The sequence below is a fragment of the Bombyx mandarina genome, chromosome A1 (assembly GCF_030267445.1).
Source record: "Bombyx mandarina strain Sakado chromosome A1, ASM3026744v2".
NCBI lineage: Eukaryota > Metazoa > Arthropoda > Insecta > Lepidoptera > Bombycidae > Bombyx > Bombyx mandarina.
This window is the reverse complement of record NC_143234.1, coordinates 14,718,723-14,740,942: the sequence shown is the minus strand read 5'-3', so window position 1 is coordinate 14,740,942 and position 22,220 is coordinate 14,718,723. Positions and strand designations below refer to the sequence as shown.

General features: G+C 36.4%; 3 protein-coding genes across 7 annotated transcripts in view; all 3 read right to left on the bottom strand.

Moving 5' to 3' along the window:
- Positions 1–2,839, bottom strand: part of tsl (membrane-attack complex domain containing protein torso-like) — a 70,389-nt gene extending 67,550 nt beyond the window's left edge. For 4 of the 5 annotated variants that reach the window (XM_089739801.1, XM_089739802.1, XM_028188049.2 and 1 more), the window contains exon 1: positions 2,461–2,787. The gene's annotated coding sequence lies outside the window, so the exon portion shown is untranslated. Of the gene's footprint in view, positions 1–2,460 lie in introns of all 5 variants that reach the window. The other variant, XM_028188032.2, reaches the window with a different exon arrangement.
- Positions 2,840–3,544: 705 nt separating this feature from the next.
- On the bottom strand, positions 3,545–5,874 carry LOC149499572 (uncharacterized). Its single transcript, XM_089739777.1, has 2 exons — positions 5,636–5,874; positions 3,545–5,113 (listed from the first exon to the last, which is right to left on the bottom strand). Exon 2 carries the CDS (start codon positions 4,963–4,965, stop codon positions 3,655–3,657), a length of 1,311 nt encoding a protein of 436 aa, XP_089595903.1. The 5' UTR covers positions 4,966–5,113; positions 5,636–5,874; the 3' UTR covers positions 3,545–3,654.
- Positions 5,875–7,465: 1,591 nt separating this feature from the next.
- Positions 7,466–7,859, bottom strand: Ai-b (testis-specific ATPase inhibitor-like protein). The gene has a single exon (XM_028186995.2). It carries the CDS (start codon positions 7,787–7,789, stop codon positions 7,466–7,468), a length of 324 nt encoding a protein of 107 aa, XP_028042796.2. The 5' UTR covers positions 7,790–7,859.
- Between the last annotated feature and the right edge of the window lie 14,361 nt (positions 7,860–22,220).

Here is a 22,220-nt window from a genome sequence, read left to right as displayed (position 1 = left end):
GGTGGACGAGCTCACAGCCTACCTGGTGTTAAGTGGTTACTGGAGCCCATAGACATCCACAACGTAAATGCGCTACCCACCATGAGATATTAGTTCTAAGGTCTCAAGTTTAGTTACAACGGCTGCCCCACCCTTCAAACCGAAACGCATTACTGCTTCACGGCAGAAATAGGCAAGGTGGTGGTACCCACCCGTGCGGACTCACAAGAGGTCCTACCACCAGTAATTACGCAAATTATAATTTTGTGGGTTTCATTTTTATTACACGATGTTATTCCTTCACCGTGGAAATCAATCGTGAACATTTGTTGAGTACGTATTTCATTAGAAAAATTGGTACCCGCCTGCGGGATTCGAACATCGGTGCATCGCTCAACACGAATGCACCGGACGTCTTATCCGTTAGGCCACGACGTTTTTTGTCGCATCTAAACTTGAAAGGATATAATATGTTATATGGATATAATAAAATGCTATACAAATTTCCAAATGCTCGTATAATAACACATTTGCATTTCAATGTAACAACTAGACGCAGAACAATGGTAGGTACGAGGAAAATATTTGGTATTATAATATTTGACAACACAAAAGGAAAATTTTACAGACTAATTTTAACGACAAACAGATTTCGGAGGGTAACTGAGACCTGTAACAAGGGAATGTCTTCATGACTCTTATCAGCCGATAAACGCAGTTATAAATAACATACGTACGGTAACGAGAAAGATATAAGGTACTAAACAATGACGTCAATGTTCACGTGTGCCGTACAAAGTATGTGCCAACGCTCGCTTTCCGGAAAAGAGACGGCAACAGTTACATTCAATAGCTGTCTAAATCTGAAGTATGAATATTTAAAGTCTGCCCCCTCATCCACACCCTACGGCAAAAAATACCCTTTTCGAGGGAGATCAAGTATCACGAGTTATGCGTGACCTTCGCCACCAAATAAGGTCAGACAGACAAAGTTTGATTTGCAAGCGGAGTAAAATATAAAGGTTCACGAACGAATCAGGAAACTTTAACATAACAGTAAGCCTTACTAAACACAAAGCCACCGACGCGAGCCCACTGAGTTTCTCGCCGGATTTTCTCAGTGGGTCGCGTTTCCGATCCGGTGGTAGATTCTGCGAAGCACGGCTCTTGCTAAGATTCGTGTTAGCAACGTCTTCAGGTTTGAGTCCCGTGAGCTACTAGCTCGGTGACGCTGATATGGTCTCTCTAGACTCTAGACCATCAGCTTAGGTAGGGAAAAAAAAAGAAAACAAGCCACCAGAATGAGAGTCACAAAATACTCTTCTCATTAGCTCCTTACAATTACCCCACAAGACTGGGACAACAATTGTGTCTCGTGTCTAGTGGATTTTTAAATTTGCATATTAATATATTATGTTTTTTTGTAAAGGCTTTTTTCGGCGACATGAAACCGTAGCTCGCTGTCTGACTGCAAACCTTGCGAACGATAGGCCTCGGATTGGCATTTAAGTTGTTTCGAATTAGTCATTGGTTTGTAAGTACTAGTGATGCTGCACTGCAATCTCTTCGCCGCAGCCTGAATGACCAAGCAACGTTTCACCATATATTCCGGTTTTCTGGAGACAAATGCTATATCTTGCAGCAATGCAAGCAGCGGCTGTCCGTCACCTCGATTGCAAATTCAGAACTTTGTCAATGTTTGTTTCATTCATTGACAAACTAGAACGTGATGAAAATAATGCAGTAGCTTAATCAATGTTGTAAACTTAATGGGATTTTTTCTCTAAGTCAGTCAACTTTTTACATGTTAGTATGTATCATAACATAAGACCCAACTGAAGGTAATTAATCATAAATTCAATGCCAGGGACATATTCAAGTCGCCGCCTGCTATAAACTTAATAATACCGTGAAATGTTTTGAACAGTTTTGTTTCGTAATATTTAAACAATTTCGAGCGACCGACCTCATATACTTTGCGAATCATTTATGTTCATCATAAAAAAAGATTTTTAGTACATAATATTTTATTGATTGAGGAAACGGCAATACATTTAGCGCGTTTGCTAATTTATTTTTATTTTATTTAGTTGTCAGCCGCGTATTCCTGTCACGTTAGGTACCTACCAACAAAACATGGCATTTAGAAAAATAAATGCTACAGTGATAGTTCTACAGTACCATTACAAATACTGCGACAAGAGGTTTATACATATAAGCGAATAATGGGCTTATTCTTAATGAGTTATCGTATTTTATTAATCCCTTAATTCATATGTCATTCATAATTATTCGTTACAGCGACGTAATACTCGAATTCACTTCTATGACATTTAAAAAAAAACTGATATCTCATTATCATAATGAGTCAAAACGACGAATGAACAAGTAAAGTGTTTTACAAGTGACAAATTGAAAGTTTCCTTAATAGAAAAAAATATTTAAAAAAAAATCGATATCTTAATCTTAAAAATCACTTACCGTTCACAGAATTCCATTAAACTTCAGAGTTGTTGCTTAAACACATCAACATCCTTTTATACCCACAACATCTGAGATAGGTACACCATTCACAAACACTAGAATTACCGCGAAATTTTATAAACAAAGCGTTTTTCACGTTAAAGTTGCTGTTTTATTTTTCGAACATGCTGTTTTGAGTCGAGGTAATCGTAATATTAACAACACATTAAAGTTTAAGTTATTGTCATTGAAAAAAGTGGTAGTTGAATACTTTAAAGTTATCTGAATCGCGGGAAATATTTTTAGCGCAAAAGCAACCACGAACACGGCAATCAGGATTCAACTAACTAGTCGGTCCGTATCAAACAGTTCAGTGAGTCAGTGACTGCGAGCGTCTAGCGAGTTACTTAAACTTGTTGAACTTGAGTCTTGAAATGTAACAACAATCACAATTCTCATTGTGTTGTTTTCCAACAGATGGCACTGTGCATTACAATGACTTTTAGACTTTTGCATTATTTTTTGCTTTGATAGTGTGCAATGTACAAGGTAAACTTAACATGACATAAATTTTGCACGTTTACAAATCGTTAGGTACATTTCGTTTTTGTCGTGTAATTTAGATATATATATACATAATTAAAAAGCTTGCATTGTTTCAATTAATTTTAATTAATTTAATTTAAATTAATTTATTTTAGTGACATCTAGTGCAACTATTTAGAAAACTACCAAACGGGGTTTCAACTGCCCTCTATGAAATTAAAACGTAATTAAAAAGAATTTGGTTAGAGAAGTTTGAAATTTGGAATTTTTGATACGAACATAACTCCAGAAGAGGGCGCTAAATTACAAAGTGTAATGGCATCTAGTACTGAGTAGCTGTATTATTGTTATTAAATTAAATTAACGAATATAGATGTCGCTGTTTGAAATTATAAAAATAGCTTTAAGATATAAAAAATAACTTTTTTAAAAATAGTTATTGGCATTTACTTTTTTTGCATAAGAACAGTAGTAGACAGTAGATAGTAGTAGTTATGTTAAGACAAATTAAGAAAAAATTTCAAGAAGTTTCGTCGATGCAATAAAAATCGTAAAGAAAAATGCGGTCAAACCCAATGATTTATTAAAATTAATACATAATCAGAGTCCGTAAGAAAGTTAGCCATTGTCATTAACCTAAATACGATGTCATTTCGTTTATCGTGATTACGGTAGACCTGATCGACCTCTACTGCTCAATGGAGTACCACTGCCTGTAGCTGCTGACCCTCCAACGATTCTCACAGCCGGCCCGTCTTCATGAGAAGAATCTGTTCCATCATCCTCCGGAGCCTCTTCGTTAACTTTACCGATTATATATTTTACCAAAGTCTTCATCAGCTTAGGAGATTTATTCTCGATTGATTGTTTCTTTTCAAATTCCGCTTCTTCTGACATATCGAAATTAGGTTCGGATTTCGTTAATAGCCTGAATACTTGATTGTTGTAATTATCCGATTTCCTTAACGATCCACCAATATTTTTGTGGACGATACTTTTCTCGACTTTATTGTCATCATCGTGATCTAAATTCAACTGTAGATTTTTTTGGACTGGAACCGTTTCACATTGACCATCAACACAGTTCTTCATTCCATTCAAAGAGCCGAAATCGTATTGAACCCCGAACGTTTCCAGAAACTTTGAATCGTGATTTTTAGATTTAAATTTTTTACCGTTCGATGTATCTATGGGCACGTACCCAAGAATCCTTGGAGGGTGCTTCAAAGAAACAACCAGGGCTTCGAAATGTGGATTAGGTATATTGATTCTTATATTATTTGTGTCGTTATACATCAATGCGTTATCGATCAAGGCATAATGCGTTTTAACATTCGAAAGATCTAAGGCTATTTCATTTGGATCCTTTGAAGCGTCTTTATCTGCTATATTTATACCACGTTTTACTAGCATACCAAATAAGTAGTTCTTTAGTAGTTTTGTATCTTGGTTCGCCATCAAGGGTCCCAGTTGCTGGTCCAGCCATTTCTCAAATATTCTGAAATCATCGTACTCCTTTGTTTTATCTGGATTTTTATTGGGATTATACTGAGAATGGACTGGGCTGATGAGATTATTAAAATTATGCGCGTACAGTGGAACAGAATCCCCGTTGGTACTGTCCAGATGTTCTTGTAATGTTCCTGGGAACGCATCAGTCTTCCCATTTAAAAACGTAAGATATTTATTGAAATTTTTTGGATTCCTTATTTGTGGCGCCGACTTCAATGGCATATCGGTCGATGCATAATTAAATGGAATTGGATTTCCATACTTATGTACAGCTAATTTATTGGGAAATACTACGATGTTAAGATTACTATCAAACAAATCTTGTATACGCAAATCGATTGGTACGTCTCCAAATTTATCACCAGATTCAAGAGCGTAATCTGGCATCATTTCTTGCTTTTCGACACCCGGTATGTACATTTTAATTTGGTTTGAATTCAAATCTTTATATAAGTAAATTGCCATTCGTTGAATGTTCGATGACCCAAGTAGTTCCGGTATTAAAGGTGCATTTCGGTTCTTTCTGGAACAAACACAATCGTATGTTCCGTCCGAAGTTTCTATAAGACTCTTCAGGCTATGTTTACTGGAAGTGACAGGTTTCGTGCAGAAGCTGTAAGATAAAACACAAAAAAATGAATACGAAACGATATATAGTGAAATAAGTGGACAAGAAAACCGGTCGAATCTAACGTCAGAGCGAAGAACGAAGATTGTTATAAAATGCATCATTAACTTCGGTGCAAAATGAACAAAAGGCAGATTCCGTTATCGTATCCGTCAACCCGAAAATTTTCGGTGAATTTTCATGATATATAATTTATATTTTTGGTTGGTTTCACTTTAGATGGACATATGAGATGACTTATAAATTTACAGCGCATCTAATTAAATGTTTACCCAAGTGTATAATCACAAAACCGCAGCTCAAATAGCTTGGTATCAGGAACAGATAGGATATTCGTACCTTTGCTGACTCAACTTTCACCCTTATCTAATTTTGCAAGTTTAATCTTCACTACATTTTTATTGAACGTTAAGTATCTATATCGAGGCTGGGTTCCTATTTATTTTTTCATAATAGACTTATAATACTCGACCCAAGAATTATCAATTAGGAATAGAATTCTCATACCTGATTGATGACCACGTCAGAAGTAATAGTAGTTCCAATATCTGTAAACAAAAGTGAGTAATTAAAAATAAAAAAACATTTTGAACACGCTCCTGTTAGCTGGGCGTGTATGTGTGTTAGTTTGTATGTATAGAAATTTTCTAATGTAATTTAAATCGACTTCAAAATATCGAGGATTGACTTGAAAATTTGCACACGTATGAAGAACCCATGACAATACTTTATGCTACAATTTTGTATGCCCGCTCTAATATCCTGACCGATATCAACAGGAAAAACATTGATGAAAATAACTGCTATTTAAGTAGCAGTACATATAAGATATTTAAACGTATTTTTTTGTTTTTAAGCACATAATATTTATTATTGATAAGTTTTGATAATGTAGGTACATTATTATTGATTGATTTTGATAATGTACATACAAAATTTGGAAGATGGGTGTATCATTTCAGCTTACATTAAAAAAAATGTTTTTTTAGCTTAACATTAAAGCGTTATCATGTTTATGGACAGACTGGTAAAAGTTTTTTGGAAGAGTCTATAGATAGAGTCTCTATAGATAGAGATGTCTTAACGTAAACGTTGACATTACATGAGATAGAAGTAGTAGAATTATTAATCACATTTTAGCTAGACAAAGCGGATCCATCTATAAAGACTTGCAATAGGGTCTGGCATCAGAAAATTAAGCAAAATTGGGACTGTGAAGCCAATGAGATGCAGAAACTCTGCTGATGTGTAAGTTGTTTATTATTTATAATAACTGGAATAAAATATTGCTCAGTGGCGAGCAAGAGGCCTATGTCCAGTAGTGGACTGCTATAGGCTGATGATGATGATTGATGATGAATAATTGGAAGAGGTGGAGGCTACGTAGACATATTCAATTAAATTATCCGGCGAATTGTGACATTTGTGAGTTTCATAGCCGTCGATGAGTGAATTGTCGCTATTTTGCTATAAAGGTTTTTATTATTGCACTAGGCGGGCTTGAGCTCAGGTTTCCCCTTGTGTTCAGAAGTTCCCGGAGCCCATGGTCATCATAACATAAATTCCTCCTCCTAACGCATTTGGAATAGCTGTCCGCCCTTTAAGCACGAAAGCATGATGGCTTCACGGCAGAAATAGGTGGTAGTACCTACCCGCACGGACTCACAAGAGGTCCTCCTACCAACCAGTAAAAAAACTGCTTACAATTACTTCATTTGAAGTATTAAAGAATCAACGAATAATCAACAACCAAAATACCTTGCACTTCATTTCGAAGACCAGAAAGTTCTTTGTTAAAAAAACATAACTACTTCTGTACTAGGTACAAATAATACTCAGTATTGGTTATTTATAGTGAAAAAAATAAGAATCATTTCAGAAAATTTGATTTAGACACGGGTCTTAATTTGCGGCCATACAAATTGAATACGCACCGATGAGAATGTTAATTGTATTGCTAATTAGCGAATTTCGTGGTGAATTTAGAGCAATTACTAAACAAACAACGGCGAAAATGGCAGGACATAGAAGAATTCGTAAACGTGATGGCACAGCGCTAACGGAACACCAGTGGTATAGGAATAAAAGTTTTCAAATCTTACTCTTTCCACCTTAAGCTGGCTGCAAAACTAGAAGTAGTAAGTACTGAACTACCGTAAGTCTTTCTGCTCTGTGAGATTGCTAAGGGAATTACTTTGTCGAACCTGGCTTCGGACTGAATACTCGTCTCACTAAAGCTAATATAAAAACAGTTCTTGATATTAAGCCGTTTAATTTATTGAAAGCATATGTATTGAAATATGGTTATTTTTGTGTTTTTTGTCTTAATTTCTCAGCTTATTTGTCTTCTTTCTGGGATATTTCAGGGTTCAGTTTCAATTTCTTTCTGATTTTTTCCAGTTGCTCCTTCTGTTTGTCGTAAAAGTAACTATCTTCTTGGGCTGCTCCGTATTTGCCGAGGCCTCCGCCGGATTCCCTGACAGATCCTCCGCTGCCTCCGCCCTTTCCTGCTCCAGATCCTGGTATACCAGACGGAGTTGTAAACCTTCTACACAAGTTCACATTACGATGATTGTTAAGGTCACTAATTCCGGCAATCTGTTTTGGTAGCAAATAATTATTGCAGCGCGAGCAAATCGCATTGATTTTAATTGAATTCATATTTTTTGGATTTTTCTCATTTAGTGTTCAATTTGAAGTTTGACAATGCTCGTGATGACATAATAATAAAGTATTTAAAGAAATATTCCACCTGTTTCGTCGAAATAGGTCTTAAAACGATGTTTGCAATAAATAATACCGTACTATTCACTATATTCTTCTTGGTGTGAGATTATCAAAACTCATTTTGATGTCAATCAAAATGCCATGAAATGTAGCAAAGAGAAATTTGGAAATGTAAAAAAACGTAAACAAAGCAAACCAATATCTACTTCTATAGAAACAATTCCATAAGCATCTTGTATTTGTAAAAATGGCCCTGAAGACTGGATTAATGGAGATCACATCTAACATCTACAAGACCAAAATGATTGGCGCGTTCAAACGTAACGAAGACATTTTATCACGAATTTTTTTTAAGGATATTGAACAGCATCAAAACTATCTTCTAAAAAAAGAAACTGAGAAATCTAGCGAAACCTTTATCAAAACCAACCCAATGTGTGATTTAAATTGTATTTATTACATTTTCATAAAAGAAAAATTAAGAATTGCGTTCAATGGAATTCTGCTTTCGTACTTTAGTAAAAGACCTAATGATGGAAACAGAGGTAATGAAAGCGTAGATGTTACAGCAGAGAAAGATAATGCTTTGAATAAATATAAAACGCGCTTAGAGGCAATCAAAAAGATTTTGAGAGAGAAAAAGGCTAAAATGAAAACCCTCGAATCGGAAGGCAAACCTAATAAGTCTTGATTTAGCATAGCTAGGGTTCAGTTCTCGTAGAAAGACTAAATAACCAAGTCTGATAATGACATTGATACAGTCATTAACATTAATAAAATAAATATTCCACACTATAATTTAACATTTTATTGAACATACTTAGACTGCTTGATGTACCTATAACAAACGGTGCATATTGTGGTGATGTAAATAAATCAATAATAATACACAAATATTATAAAAAATCTAACAGTTTGCTTCTTTGCTTTGTTAATCACGAAAAAAGGGCTGATTTGTTTTGTATGATTTTGTTTTATATTGAAATCGGTTATAAATACACGCATGATCGAAGACAGAGCGAAGTGGAGGAGTAAAGTGAGGAAAGCTGACCCCACCACCATGTGGGATATATAGCTGGGAACAGACAGAGTATTGTGCATATCTATATTTTTAAAAAAAACTCGTAAATTCAATGCCACTCCAAAGCTACTTGGTTTGTTCAGTCATAATCTGATAAAAACGCAATTTCTATGTGACTGGACAACAGCTTCACTTCTTAACTTGAACAGCAACGTTCTCATTGTTGTATACAGGGTGTCCCAGAATGAATGGATAATCTTGAAACACCTCATAGTAGAACTATTGGGGAAATAAAATCTATATATATAAAAATTAATTGCTGTTCGTTAGTCTTGCTAAAACTCGAGAACGGCTGGACAGATTTGGCTAACTTTGGTCTTGAATTATTCGTGGAAGTCCATAGAAGGTTTAAAAGTTTGAAAAAATATGAAAATGCTCGGAATTATATAAAAACAAACAATTTTGTTTTTCCTTTGATGTGTCCCCCGTCGGACGGTATCCTTTTTTTTAAGTTTATTTTATACAAAAGTTTAGGTCTTTTATTTATCGATTGAGGCACTGCGAAGTCTGCCGGGTCAGCTAGTAAAAAATAAAAATTCTCAGGTAGTACCCAAATTACGTATTTTTTTAAAAAAAGGTTGATATTTTCCATACTGCTGTGCGTTTCTGGAATGTACGACAGCTATAAATAAATGAAATCCATAGGCTTTTTGGTGTTATAATATTCTACATGGACTATACTAAGGAATATGCAGGAAATCATATGAGTAGCTAGTGTAATTTTTTGTAAAAGTTAATCTGAACTTAATTTTAATCATGAAATGTGGTATTTTTTATTTATTTTTTATTTGGATATTACCTAAGAAATATGTTTTATTGCTTTTATTTTGAGTCCCCAATAGCTCTACTATGAGGTGTTTCAGGATTATCCATTCTTTCTGGGACACCCTGTGTACGAACCCTAATGACAACCAATCAACAAGTAGGTTTATCGGGCGTATCAACGCTTAAAGTAACGTATAAGTTGCACATAAGAAACTAGAGTGCTCTTATCCTTATGTAAAAAAAATATATTCTGTAACTACATCGCTTATTTATTCGGATGGAATTCTTAAACAAAACAGTTCAGTCTTTATCCATTAACCGAAATATTTTCAAATTTTTTTTAATGCTTAGTTGGGTGGACGAGCTCACAGCCCACCTGGTGTAAAGTGGTTACTGGAGCCCATAGATATCTACAGCGTTAATGCGCCACCCACCTTGAGATATAAGTTCTAAGGTCTCAGTATATGTAGTCGTGGCCTAAGAGTCGAGAGAAGTCGTCGTGGCCTAAGAGATAAGACGTCCGGTGCATTCGTGTTGAGCGATGCACCTGTGTTCGAATCCCTGGCGGGTACCAATTTTTCTAATGAATTACGTACTCAACAAATGTTTACGATTGACTTCCACGGTGAAGGAATAACATCGTGTAATAAAAGTGAAACCCGCAAAATTATAATTTGCGTAATTACTGGTGGTAGGACCTTTTGTGAGTCAGCGCGAGTAGGTACCACCACCCTGCCTATTTCTGTCGTAAAGCAGTAATGTATTTCGGTTTGAAGAGTGGGGCAGCCGTTGTAACTATACTGAGATCTTAGAACTTATATCTCAAGATGGCGCATTTACGTTGTGGTGTCTATGGGCTCCAGTAACTCCGCCGACCTAAGTAATAAAAAAATCAAAAAAATAGTTACAACGGCTGCCCCACGGTGGTACCTACCCGCGCTGACTCACAAGAGGTCCTGCACCAGTAATTACGCAAATTATAATTTTGCGGGTTTCACTTTTATTATTACACGATGTTACATCTATTTTCTGCTAACGCGTTTCTAGAACGACTTAGTTTCAGTTATATACATTGTTGAATATGGCTGTCGAGTGAGCATTGTTACTGAGTTTCATGGGCCACCAGACGGACTCGGCTGGATCGCATGCAGCGTACTGATAGTCTAAATAATAAAAGCACTGACTTCTTATGAACAGTTGTATTTAGTCTGAATTAGAACATTTAATTATATTGAAGTGCACTGAAGACGCGTCCGTTCGCGTGAGAGGCGCTTGAGCAGAGAGCGTACAGAGTAGTGAATGACAAAACTGAACATTAACATAGATTATTACGGCTTCGTACTGACTTTATTTATACAGATAAATAATTTCGTTTTTACAGAGTAATAATTACACGTGAATTTGCGTGAACATACATAGATAGATCCATTTCAAAAAGAACACTAAAAAGTGCTTATTCTAATTAATTCGTGTCATTATAAAATCAGTGTAATGTAATAATATGAATCGGTTCTCTGTTGCATTGTGATTGTGGGTAGTGAGATTATCTTCACAAACAGCGGTTTGGCCCCTTGCTGCGTTCGGGCTCCCGTACTCAGCGTGTGCGCAACGTAGCGTTTGCAGAAACAACAGTGTCTTTCGTGCGAGTTTTTAACGCTCTCGATAGCGTAAAAGTTAACTCGAATTTGTATGCAGTTGGAACAGCGCCTAGCGGCAAACGCTCCAACTCCATACAAATTTGAGTTAACTTTTACGCTATCGACAACGTTAAAAAATTCGCACTAAGCACACAGATCATAAATATATCAATGAGTTTCTCGTCAGATCTTCTCAGTGGGTCGCGATTCCAGTTGGTGGTAGATTCTGCGAAGCACCGCTATTGCTAAGCCTGATGTTAGCAAATCCTCTCAGGTTGAGCCTGTGAGCTCATTTACGTGTCCGTGCGTAGCTCAAACAGCCTCTTAGACTACTAGCGAATAGGTTTTTTTTTTATTGTCCTTTTAGACAGATGAGCATATAGCCCACCTGTTATCGTCGCCTATGGACTTCAGCAATGCCAGGGGCAGAGCCAAGCCGCTGCCTACCGTAATAAGGTAAAAAAAAATACGTTTTTCATTAGTCATCCTTAAATCATTATTAACCGAATCACATCGATTGCTGATTAATTTTGTACAACATTTTTAATAAAATTAGCACTTAAACCTTATCTCGAGTGAGGTGAAGACGCTGTGGTGCTTACGGATTTTGGTGAATACGTAACGCTGGACGGACCGTGACCTTTATGCCAATTGAAAAAGCTCTTCATTTTGAATTCAGCTAGAGATGAACTTGGTGAAGTTTCAAGGTTTTTTTTTTATTGCTTAGATAGGTGGACGTGTTCACGGCCCACCTGGTGTTAAGTGGTTACTGGAGCCCATAGACATCTACGACGTAAATGCGCCACCCACTTTGAGATATAAGTTCTAAGGTCTCAAGAATAGTTACAACGGCTGCCTCGCCCTTTAAACCGAAACGCATTACTGCTCCACGGCAGAAATAGGTAGGGTGGTGGTATCTACCCGCGCGGACTCACAAGAGGTTCTACCACCAGAAAGGCAGGGTGATAACAGATCATGAATGGCTGAAATTCTAAAACGATATTATTAAGCAATATTATTGCGCAAGCATGGCCTCGGTAAGCTAGTAATCGAAAGCACTTAATAAGGCTTATTGTACTTAAAGTTACTATGACAGTCGATTGAAAAAGGTAGTAAGTACATTAATGAAGATTTCATTTTATCTCAAAGCTAAATGAAACGTTTGTGTTGACATTGTTAATAATTCTTAATTAAAATAGAATATTTCGAAATTAGTAGACGACTGTTTTAATTTATTATCAATATTTATTTTGTATTTATATATGTATAAATGTTCTTGAAAAAATCGAATCGAAATCAGCATTTTTTCATATTTATTTATGAGTAAATTTAATTGAACTTATCTGCAGTCGGTACCCGCTATGAATGACAGTGCCGGCTGGAAGCTGTCATAAGTGCACGACTCGAATCCGGCGGAGAGCACCAGGATAGTGGCGTTGGAATGTCCAAAATAAAACGACTATGCTAAAATGTTAATTAAAGTTCAGATGAAATCGTGAGGTGAGAACCTCACGAAGGCTTCGACCTTATATTAAATGCAATCTATAAACATCTCCCATTTTGAGGCAGAACGATATCTGAATTGTACACAGTCAAGTTTACAGTAGGGAGCGGCATGGCTCTGTCCCTGACATTGCTGATTTCCATGAGCGATGATAATCACTCAACGTCAGGTGGGCCGTATGCTCATATACCAACAGTGGCAATTAATCGGAACGCATGACTGCTTCCAGGTAGAAATAGGGGTGACAGTTTGATCTATCCGGGTTCATAATATTGCCTATCACTAATATCTGGTTTTAATAATGAGTTTTGATGTTGCTCCTTTGTCGTGGAAGACGTTTCTTAGCCTGTATTAGATAAGTATAGTGCGAACTTAGAAAAAAAAACCTACACCAGATTCTCGTTACGATAAGGGCATCTCTTGCCTATTAGGCTAGCGACGCTTTCACTAACCTTTTTTTTATTGCATAGATGGATGGACGAGCTCACAGCCCATCTGGTCTTAAATGGATACCAGAGCCCATAGACATCTATAACGTAAATGCCGTCCCCACCTTGAAATATTAATGAGAGTGAGGCGAGGATCCGAAATGACGTGTTTTTGTTTTGGGCGACGTCGACTGTTTACCATTCGGTCCACAGGATCGGGAATGTTTACAGTGACTTACGAATGTTAAATTTATGTGAATCGAATCAAACGGCTCGAACAATTTATTGGTGGTAGGACCTCTTGTGAGTCCGCACGGGTAGGTACCACCACCCTGCCTATATTTGCCGTGAAGCAGCAATTCGTTTCGGTTTGAAGGGTAGGGCAGTCGTTGTAACTATACTGAGCCCTTAGAACTCATATCTTAAAGGTGGGGGCGGCATTTACGTTATAGATGGGCTCCAGTAACCACTTAACACCAGGTGGGCTGTGAGATCGTCCACCCATCTACGTAATAAATACATTTTTTTTAGCTGGTAACAAATCTGCTAACAACAGCACTGCGTTGTTAAAAGATCGTATTTCGTTTTTTTTTTGCACAATTCGTTGAACTTTGATCTGTAAGGTTTCACGTATCGTTCACGTACGAACGTCCACACGTCCAGTGGACTCGTATCAAAAGCCGATCGGACGTTCGTAAAGTGAATGGTAACATCTTGACCGCTATCACTGGATCCACCGGCCATCAAACGTACCGCCGACGAAGTATACGTAGTGTTCAGTATGGTAAGCTTTGAATGGTAAGCACCAATTAAATAAGGGAATAACTAAAATATAAATCAACCCACTGCACTTTTTGTGTCTGAATTTAGCTTTTATTTCGTTTTATTATTTACTAAACAAACTCGACCCGTTTTGTTGGCCGATCTTTGATTTAACTTTGATCCGAGCGTTACCAAGCTACGCAAGATCACCCGCTAAGACAATTCGAAGATTTTCTATACGTACGCGTTTTCTATAAAGTCGATTCACCGTAGCGTAATATTTTCATTGACTCCGAACACGAAATTTCATTGGAGATTGAAAACTATAAGACAAACTCTTTGTTCGATGTTTATATTCACTATGAAATTTGAAATACACACTAGATATAGTATAACTAAAACTAGCACTTATTCAATCTAAATAACAGATGCAACTCAAACTCCGCACCAAATTGGAAAACAGTTGTGCTAATCTAATAAGAACAAAAAAGTGAGTTTGGAACCATAAACAAATAATCCATTCCCGATACTTCTTGACTAAATGTTTAATAAAGATATCTACACTATTTTCTACTCTTCAAATTCTTCTTCTTCTTCTCAGTCGTGTCAATCTTGACAGAGTGGTCGTGATCGTCATGTAGTGTTGGAAGGGGCAGACTTGATGCGTCTCATGATGTCGCGCGATCTCTCCCTGCTCGAGGTCATTCTATTGCACTCATTTAGGGGACCTCCCACTGCCGTTTTAATTTGGTCGGTCCACCGCATTGGTGGCCTCCCGCGCGGTCTTGTACCATCAACGCTTCCCTGTACAACGAGGCGTTCTATGGAACGGCCATCTCGTCGCGAAACGTGTCCGAAGAAATTCACCATTCGAGACTGTACTATAACAAATAGACGCTGCTTGATGCCGAGTTCCTGAAGTATCGAGACATTTGTACGAAAGTCGGTCCACGAAACTCCAAGCATTCTTCTCCAGCACCACATTTCCAGAGCGTCTATTTTCTTCATTTCCACGTCTCGCACGGTCCACGTCTCAGCAGCGTATAGAAATATAGAGAATATTAGTGTTCTAACGAGCCTGATCTTTGTGGTTTTGGTTATGTTTCTATTTCTCCATACTTTCCTTTGCCCGTCCATCGCCGACCTCGTGACAGCCATGCGCCTTCTGATTTCGTCCATGCATCCGCCATTATTTGAGATTAACGCCCCAAGGTATATGTAGGACTGGACCACGTCGCAACCCGCTATTTGAGTCACGTCCGGCGAGTTATTCATAGCGCGATCGACAATCATCACCTTGGTCTTACTGCGGTTAATCCTTCATCCAAACTCAAGGCTCACACGTTCCATCCTCGACAGTAACTCCCCCAAGCATTGCGCATTAGTTGCAAACAAAGTGGTATCATCCGCGTATCGCAAGTTTGCAATCCTATACCCCCCAATTGCTACACCATCTGTCCAGTCCTCCAAAGTGATGCGCATTATAATAATTGATAAAAAGAAAGCAAGCTAAAAAGTAGTCTTCGCAGAAGTTGTTTTATCGTGGATACATTGAACCCTCCTCACGTCGTTTTCGTATAATTGATTTGTAGGTATTTGCATTATAGCTTACGTATTATATTAATAAATTATTTCTTATAAAAATTTAATATAATATTTTCTTTAAATTCAAATTCAAATTCAAATTCAAATTCAAAATCATTTATTTCAACTTAGATGTCAGTATGACACACTTGTTGAATGTCAAAATACAAATAACAATGTTAACTCTACCACCGGTTCCAAAAAAAGCCACAGTCCTGAGAAGAACCGGCGAAACAAACTCAGCGGGCTTTTTTTTCTTTTTGTTTTTTCTCAAATATATTCTTTTTTTTAAATAAATAGAAATATTCACAATAAAAGAAAAAACAAGTCTAAAAAAATAATAATAATAATGAAAAATGAAAAGGCCAGGAGCGAGCGCCTCATTCCCACGTAGTGCCATCTAGTAAATAATCCTTAACTTTATAATATGCCTTGTTGCACAAACGTTCCTTAACAGTTTTCTTAAATCTATGAACAGGTAGTAGTTGAACGTTTAGTGGGATCTTGTTGAAAAGCTGTACACCCAGCCCCCTAAAAGAGTTGCTTATTTTCTTAATTAGAGCCGCCGGCAACGCAAGCCTATGTTTGTTCCTAGTGTTCACATTGTGCAAATCGCAGACTCTGGGGAATTCTTCAATGTTTTTACGCACGTACAATAAATTTTCAAAAATGTATTGGGACGCTAAAGTTAGAATTTTGATTTCCTTAAACTTGTCCCTCAAGGATTCCCTCGGGTGCATATTATAAATAGCACGAATAGCCCTCTTCTGCAGGATGAAAATCGTTTCGACATCGGCAGCATTGCCCCATAGCAAAATGCCATAGGACATAACACTATGAAAATAACTAAAATAAACCAAGCGTGCCGTATCTTCATTAATATACATTCGTATTTTTTTTACCGCAAACGCTGCAGAACTAAGCCTACTCGCTAACTTGCATATGTGAGGACCCCACTGCAGCTTAGAATCAACTGTTATACCAAGAAAAACTGTCGAATCCACAAGCTCCAGTGTCTCTCCACTTACAGTAATATTAGTGTCAACTTGTCTAACATTAGGTGTAGTAAATTTTATACATTTTGTTTTTTTGTTATTTAATAACAGATTATTAACACTAAACCAATGTACCACGCGCGAGATAGCATCATTCACATCGTCATAATCTTCCAAATGTCGTTTAATTTTAAACAATAATGATGTATCATCAGCGAATAATACGACCTCGTGACGGGTTTCAATAAACTTAGGTAAATCATTGATATATACAAGAAATAGGAAGGGACCCAATATGGAACCCTGAGGAACACCCATATTAAGTAAGACACCGGAAGATCTCGTTCCTTTAACGTCTACCTTTTGGATTCTTCCGGATAAATAAGATTTAATAAGTTCTAATGAAACGCCCCTAATACCATAATGGTGTAATTTCCTCAACAATGTATTATGCTCAACACAATCAAAAGCTTTAGATAAGTCGCAGAAAACCCCAAGGGCATTATGCGACTCTTCCCAAGCCTGAAAAATATTTTTAATGAGATCTACACCTGCATCAATAGTTGACCGACCTCTAGTGAATCCATATTGTTTGTTATGAAGCAGGTTATTGGAATTGAAGTGGTTCAAAAGTTGTTCCAGAATAATTTTTTCAAAAATTTTACTCAATGTAGGTAGTACTGAAATGGGCCTAAAGTTAGAGGGGTCAAAAGTACTACCAGATTTAAATAACGGTATTATTTTACTATATTTCATTAGATCAGGAAACACACCACCATCAATACAGTCATTAAATATTGTAGCAAGGTAAGGTGCAATTATATCAATAATGGATTTTATAACATTAATTGAAATTCCCCATAAATCACCAGTTTTCTTAATATTAATGAGCTTGAAATTATCAATTATGTCCTTTATATCAATATTTGTGAACTTAAAGTTAACACTGCATTTATCAACATGATTTTGCAGTAATGATTCGGCGACGGTAGGAGATGAAATTAAAGATTTTGTGGTAGAAGCTGGGATATCAGCAAAGTAGTGCTCAAAGGCACTGGCCACTTCTTGATGAGAAGTTATTATTCGATTATTGATTTTTAAAGTTAATTCAGCATTGCTGTTTCTGACATTCCCAGTCTCCCTATTAATGATATTCCAAGTCATTTTAATTTTGTCAGGTGCATTTTTTATAAGATTGCCTAAGTGCAATGACTTGGCCAATGTACAGACTTTTTTAAACAGCTTGGAATATTTAGAGACATACTCATGAAATGACTTATTATGATTATATGATTTTTCATGATAGAGATCGTATAAGTATAATAAATATTTTCTTAATAAGTATTTTCTTTAAAATAGCATATGCCGATAAGAAATCGTTCGCCCTAATAATTTCATGTGGCGGTAACCTCAATTTTCCATGGTTGTTCTATATATTTAGATTCGCCTTGTAATAGCTAGTTAGTAGTAATTTCAGCAGTAGTTAGCATACTGTCTCTACCCTATACGACGCTAAGGTTCTTTGATTGTTACCGCTTTGTGCGCTACCGAATAGCCCCCCACACTACACAGTGTTCATTACAAGATATTCAATTGATAATTAAGCTCACATTACAATCATACTTTCTACTTTGGTTGATTCGACAGTAACTTTTCGGTGCCTTTAGAAGCTTTTGCCCTTTGGTGATTTCTCATTCGTCTTTGTCCATTGTTGAGTTATGAAATATTGGGTGTACATGGTTCATTGCGGTAGATATGAAATAGTGCCTCATTGGTCAAATATTTGGTCTAATATTGGTATGGGCTATTCAAATTCGAAATCATTTAATTCAATTTAAATTTCAACATTAACCAAGATAACCGACCAAGAAGAAGAGAATTACAAGAAGAGCACCAGTCCGAAAATAAATTGGCGAAAAAAACTAAATAATGACATATATAAAGAAACTCAAACTATCAGAGAAATATAGTTATACAGTTGTCTTTTTAATTCAAATAATTGCACAGTAACTTCAAATTCCTTCAAATTCCTAAAATTCCTTAAAACTGTGTAGGTGTGAGAAAATGATACACCCACTCAGTACGAAATGGTTATCGTAGCCCAAATACTTACATAACAGCGTGAATCCTGCCCACCTTGAGATATGTGGTCCAAATCTCAATTGCGTAGTGTAATGACTGTCCTCACTGAGAAATCATTACATCTTTGCTGTCAGCAGAATAGTACCAGTTCATAAGATGCCAACCACCAACAAATAATCTTCCAAAAACTCAATTGGTATCTCAGTAAATTCTCACCATTTTACTGTTCATTATTCCGTTTTTTCGTTCTACTATCAATGTCAAATAATTCAAAAGATCTTCATTTGATTGCATACCAATTAACTCGTATAGCAATGTATGTAATAATAAATAAAGATTTGGTGAAAAAATAAAATCTAGGCCACTTAATAATTAGGTATAAAGTATCCGACTGTTTTATTTGGAAGCTATTATGAAATCGTATTCGTCAGATCCGTCAAAGAACACGAAAATATAAACAACAAAATTAGTCGAAAAAAACTTTAGATCTTCTTTTTCTCTGTCGTTACCTCAGTACTGAAGATCGCGACCACACGTTTATAACTCTTTCCATGAATATAGGTCTGCTGCAAGGTGAACCGTCTGTTGGAAGCTGCCTCCCACTCTACTCTTTATCATCCGATCATCTTGTTGGTGATCAATAACCTTTGGCCCGTTTCATTTCCACCTGACGAAGAATGAGAAGCTTTTCCAGATTACGCTTGGGAGACCGCACGATATGTCCGAAAAAGCTTAGTGTTCGATCTGGGCAAATGGTGAAGAGCCACCTTGGGATATGGAGTTCTTGGAGAATAAGATTAATTGGTCCTTCGTGACAGTCGATGGTGTGCATAGCGTCCTTATCCAGCACCACATTGCGAAGGCTCTTATCGGTATCGCAACACTTTTTCCACAGTACAGCCTTTGGATAGTTAGTATAAAAATGTGTACCGCAATTACTTTATTGTACAATTCTTATCATCATTGTACCATGTTTAAATTAATAATATTTTATTCGGTATCACGGTAACGTGTTTACTGTACCGTAAATTGCTACATCAGTACGGAATGTTTGAATTTTATACTCTAGATTTTGGACGATTATCAATGTAAGCCACAAAAGCGATCGGCGTTGGTATTACAGTAAAGGTACCGACAATGGCTCGTCTGCTTGCCCCGACAATGCACGGATTGCAGATACTACCCCGGATAATCCCACAAAGTGCCGAAACCTCCCAAGATGCTGTTCGAAAACTCGAAAATCCAAATTTGGACAAAAAAAAAGGTTCTGTTTTCGTCGACTGTACTGTTTAGACTGTTATATCTTGGCAATTCAGTTTTAATGTTTATATTATTGGGATTATACATACATAGCCATTAAAATGTACATTTTGCTGGTATGTATTGGTGTAAAGACAAAAATTTATACGTCCCAAATTGAACTATATCAAAATGTGATTAACGTTTCTTACGATTCGAAATTAAATAATACATTAAGAAGAAACAAAATCGACAGATTAGTGTTTAGTTACCGTCTACGAATTTAACGAAAAAAAAACTCGTTTTGTAGTAAAATTAAAGAAGAATTGCTTTTGTTCTTACACCTGTCTCTTAACTCAATTATTTGGAGTTATTTACACCATTTTCCGTAAGACTTATTTATTTCGCATTAGACATGATCTCTCGTTTCATTTGTGATTCATAAATAATAATAATAATAAATATTTATTAACAATCACGCCACGTTAACTGGTCCCGTGATAAGTTCGTAAAGAACTTGTGTTACAGGTACCAGATAACGGATATAAATGTAAGATTTTTATTATACACATACATATATTTAATATACATCCATAACCCTGGAAAAGACATTTATATTTATCATACAAATTTATGCCCTTGGCGGGATTCGAACCCGCGACCCCCTTGTGTAGTGACCATGTCACTTACCACTACACCAGACGGCCGTTATAAGAATTAATGACATACTTTAAATTTAGTACATGGATGACCGAGCTTTGCTGGGTATTTTTTAAAATACGTATTACATATTGATAAAATGATGAAATATGAATAATATTTTTCAATCTTACCGACAGAATAAAAAAAAAATATGAACTGGTTATTTAAAGAAAAAATCAAAATTACCGATAAAGTTGATTGATGAAGAAACAACATTTTCTAAAAAATAAACCGTAGCTAGATCGGTTTGTCGCCCCCGAAATCCCCTGTATACTAAATTTTATGAAAATCGTTGGAGCCGTTTCCGAGATTCAGATGATATATATATTTATATATAAGAATTTCTGGTTTAAAGATATAATAAGAAATGGATATAGAGTTGCTTGTGTCACTCTTTGGTTCACGAAATACTGCTATTAACTATTCATCGTAGCACATACACAGGCGTTGTACGGGTCATTCGTTTACCACAATCAAAGATACTCTATGTGTCAATCCAGATTAAGCACTTTAGTTTTGCAAAATTTGATCTGAAAATCTGTTCCGCCATTTTTTATGAATGTGTAACAGACATCTACTCATATACTTTGCTATTAACAAACTAGTAAATGCAAATATTGTATTAGGTGAAGACGTGTCTGTTGTTAACTGGAATACACATTGAAACTAGAATGCTTTCATATAGCATGTGCCGTGAGATATAAAGTTAAATTACTTTATTAAATAGAAACTTCAACTCTTTAAATAGGACCGTATTATTGCTTCTCTGGGGCAAGAACGTGTTTTGTATGTATATATTTTTTTATTTATTGCATAGATGCGTGGACGAGCTCACAGCCCACCTGGTGTTAAGTAGTTATCTGAGCTCATAGACATATGCAACGTAAATACCGCCACCCACCTTGAGATATAAGTTTTAAAGTCTTAGTATAGTTACAACGGCTACCTCACGCTTCTAATCGAAACGTATTTAATACTGCTTCACGGCAGAAATAGACAGGGTAGTGACACCTATCTGTGCGGACTCACAAGAGGTCCTACCACCAATAGTTACGCCAATTGTAATTTTGCGTTTGATTTTTATTACACGATATTATTCCTTCACCGTGGAAGTAAATCGTGAACATTTGTTGAGTACGTATTTCATTAGAAAAATTTGTACCCGCCTGAGATTCGAACACAGTTGCATCGCTCAACACGAATGCACCGGACGTTTTATTCTTTAGGCCACGGCGACTTCAGTTATCTTACCATTAATACTTAAGAAATTAGAGTAAGGGAAATTAAAGTCGTTGGTAGTATAAGAACTAATGAAAGCATAGCGAGGAAGTATTTTCTTTATTATTCAGATATATAGAAGTGATAACAGTCCACTTAATATCTAGTGGTTAATGGAGTCCATAGACATCAACAATATAAATATCGCCACTAACTTTGAGACACGAGTTCCAAGTCTCAGTTTTACATTTACAGATAGAAATCGAAAATGTATATTTTTAGAACATTTATGGATGTGCTCTCGAATGTTCAAAATATAAACGCACCAACGGTCAAATCAGATTCGGCGCCGATTTTTTTTGTCACAC

What these genes read in the sequence shown, in the direction of transcription:
- LOC149499572 (XM_089739777.1), bottom strand. Translation starts at nt 4,965, where the DNA reads ATGGCAATTTACTTATATAAAGATTTGAATTCAAACCAAATTAAAATG.
- Ai-b (XM_028186995.2), bottom strand. Translation starts at nt 7,789, where the DNA reads ATGAATTCAATTAAAATCAATGCGATTTGCTCGCGCTGCAATAATTAT.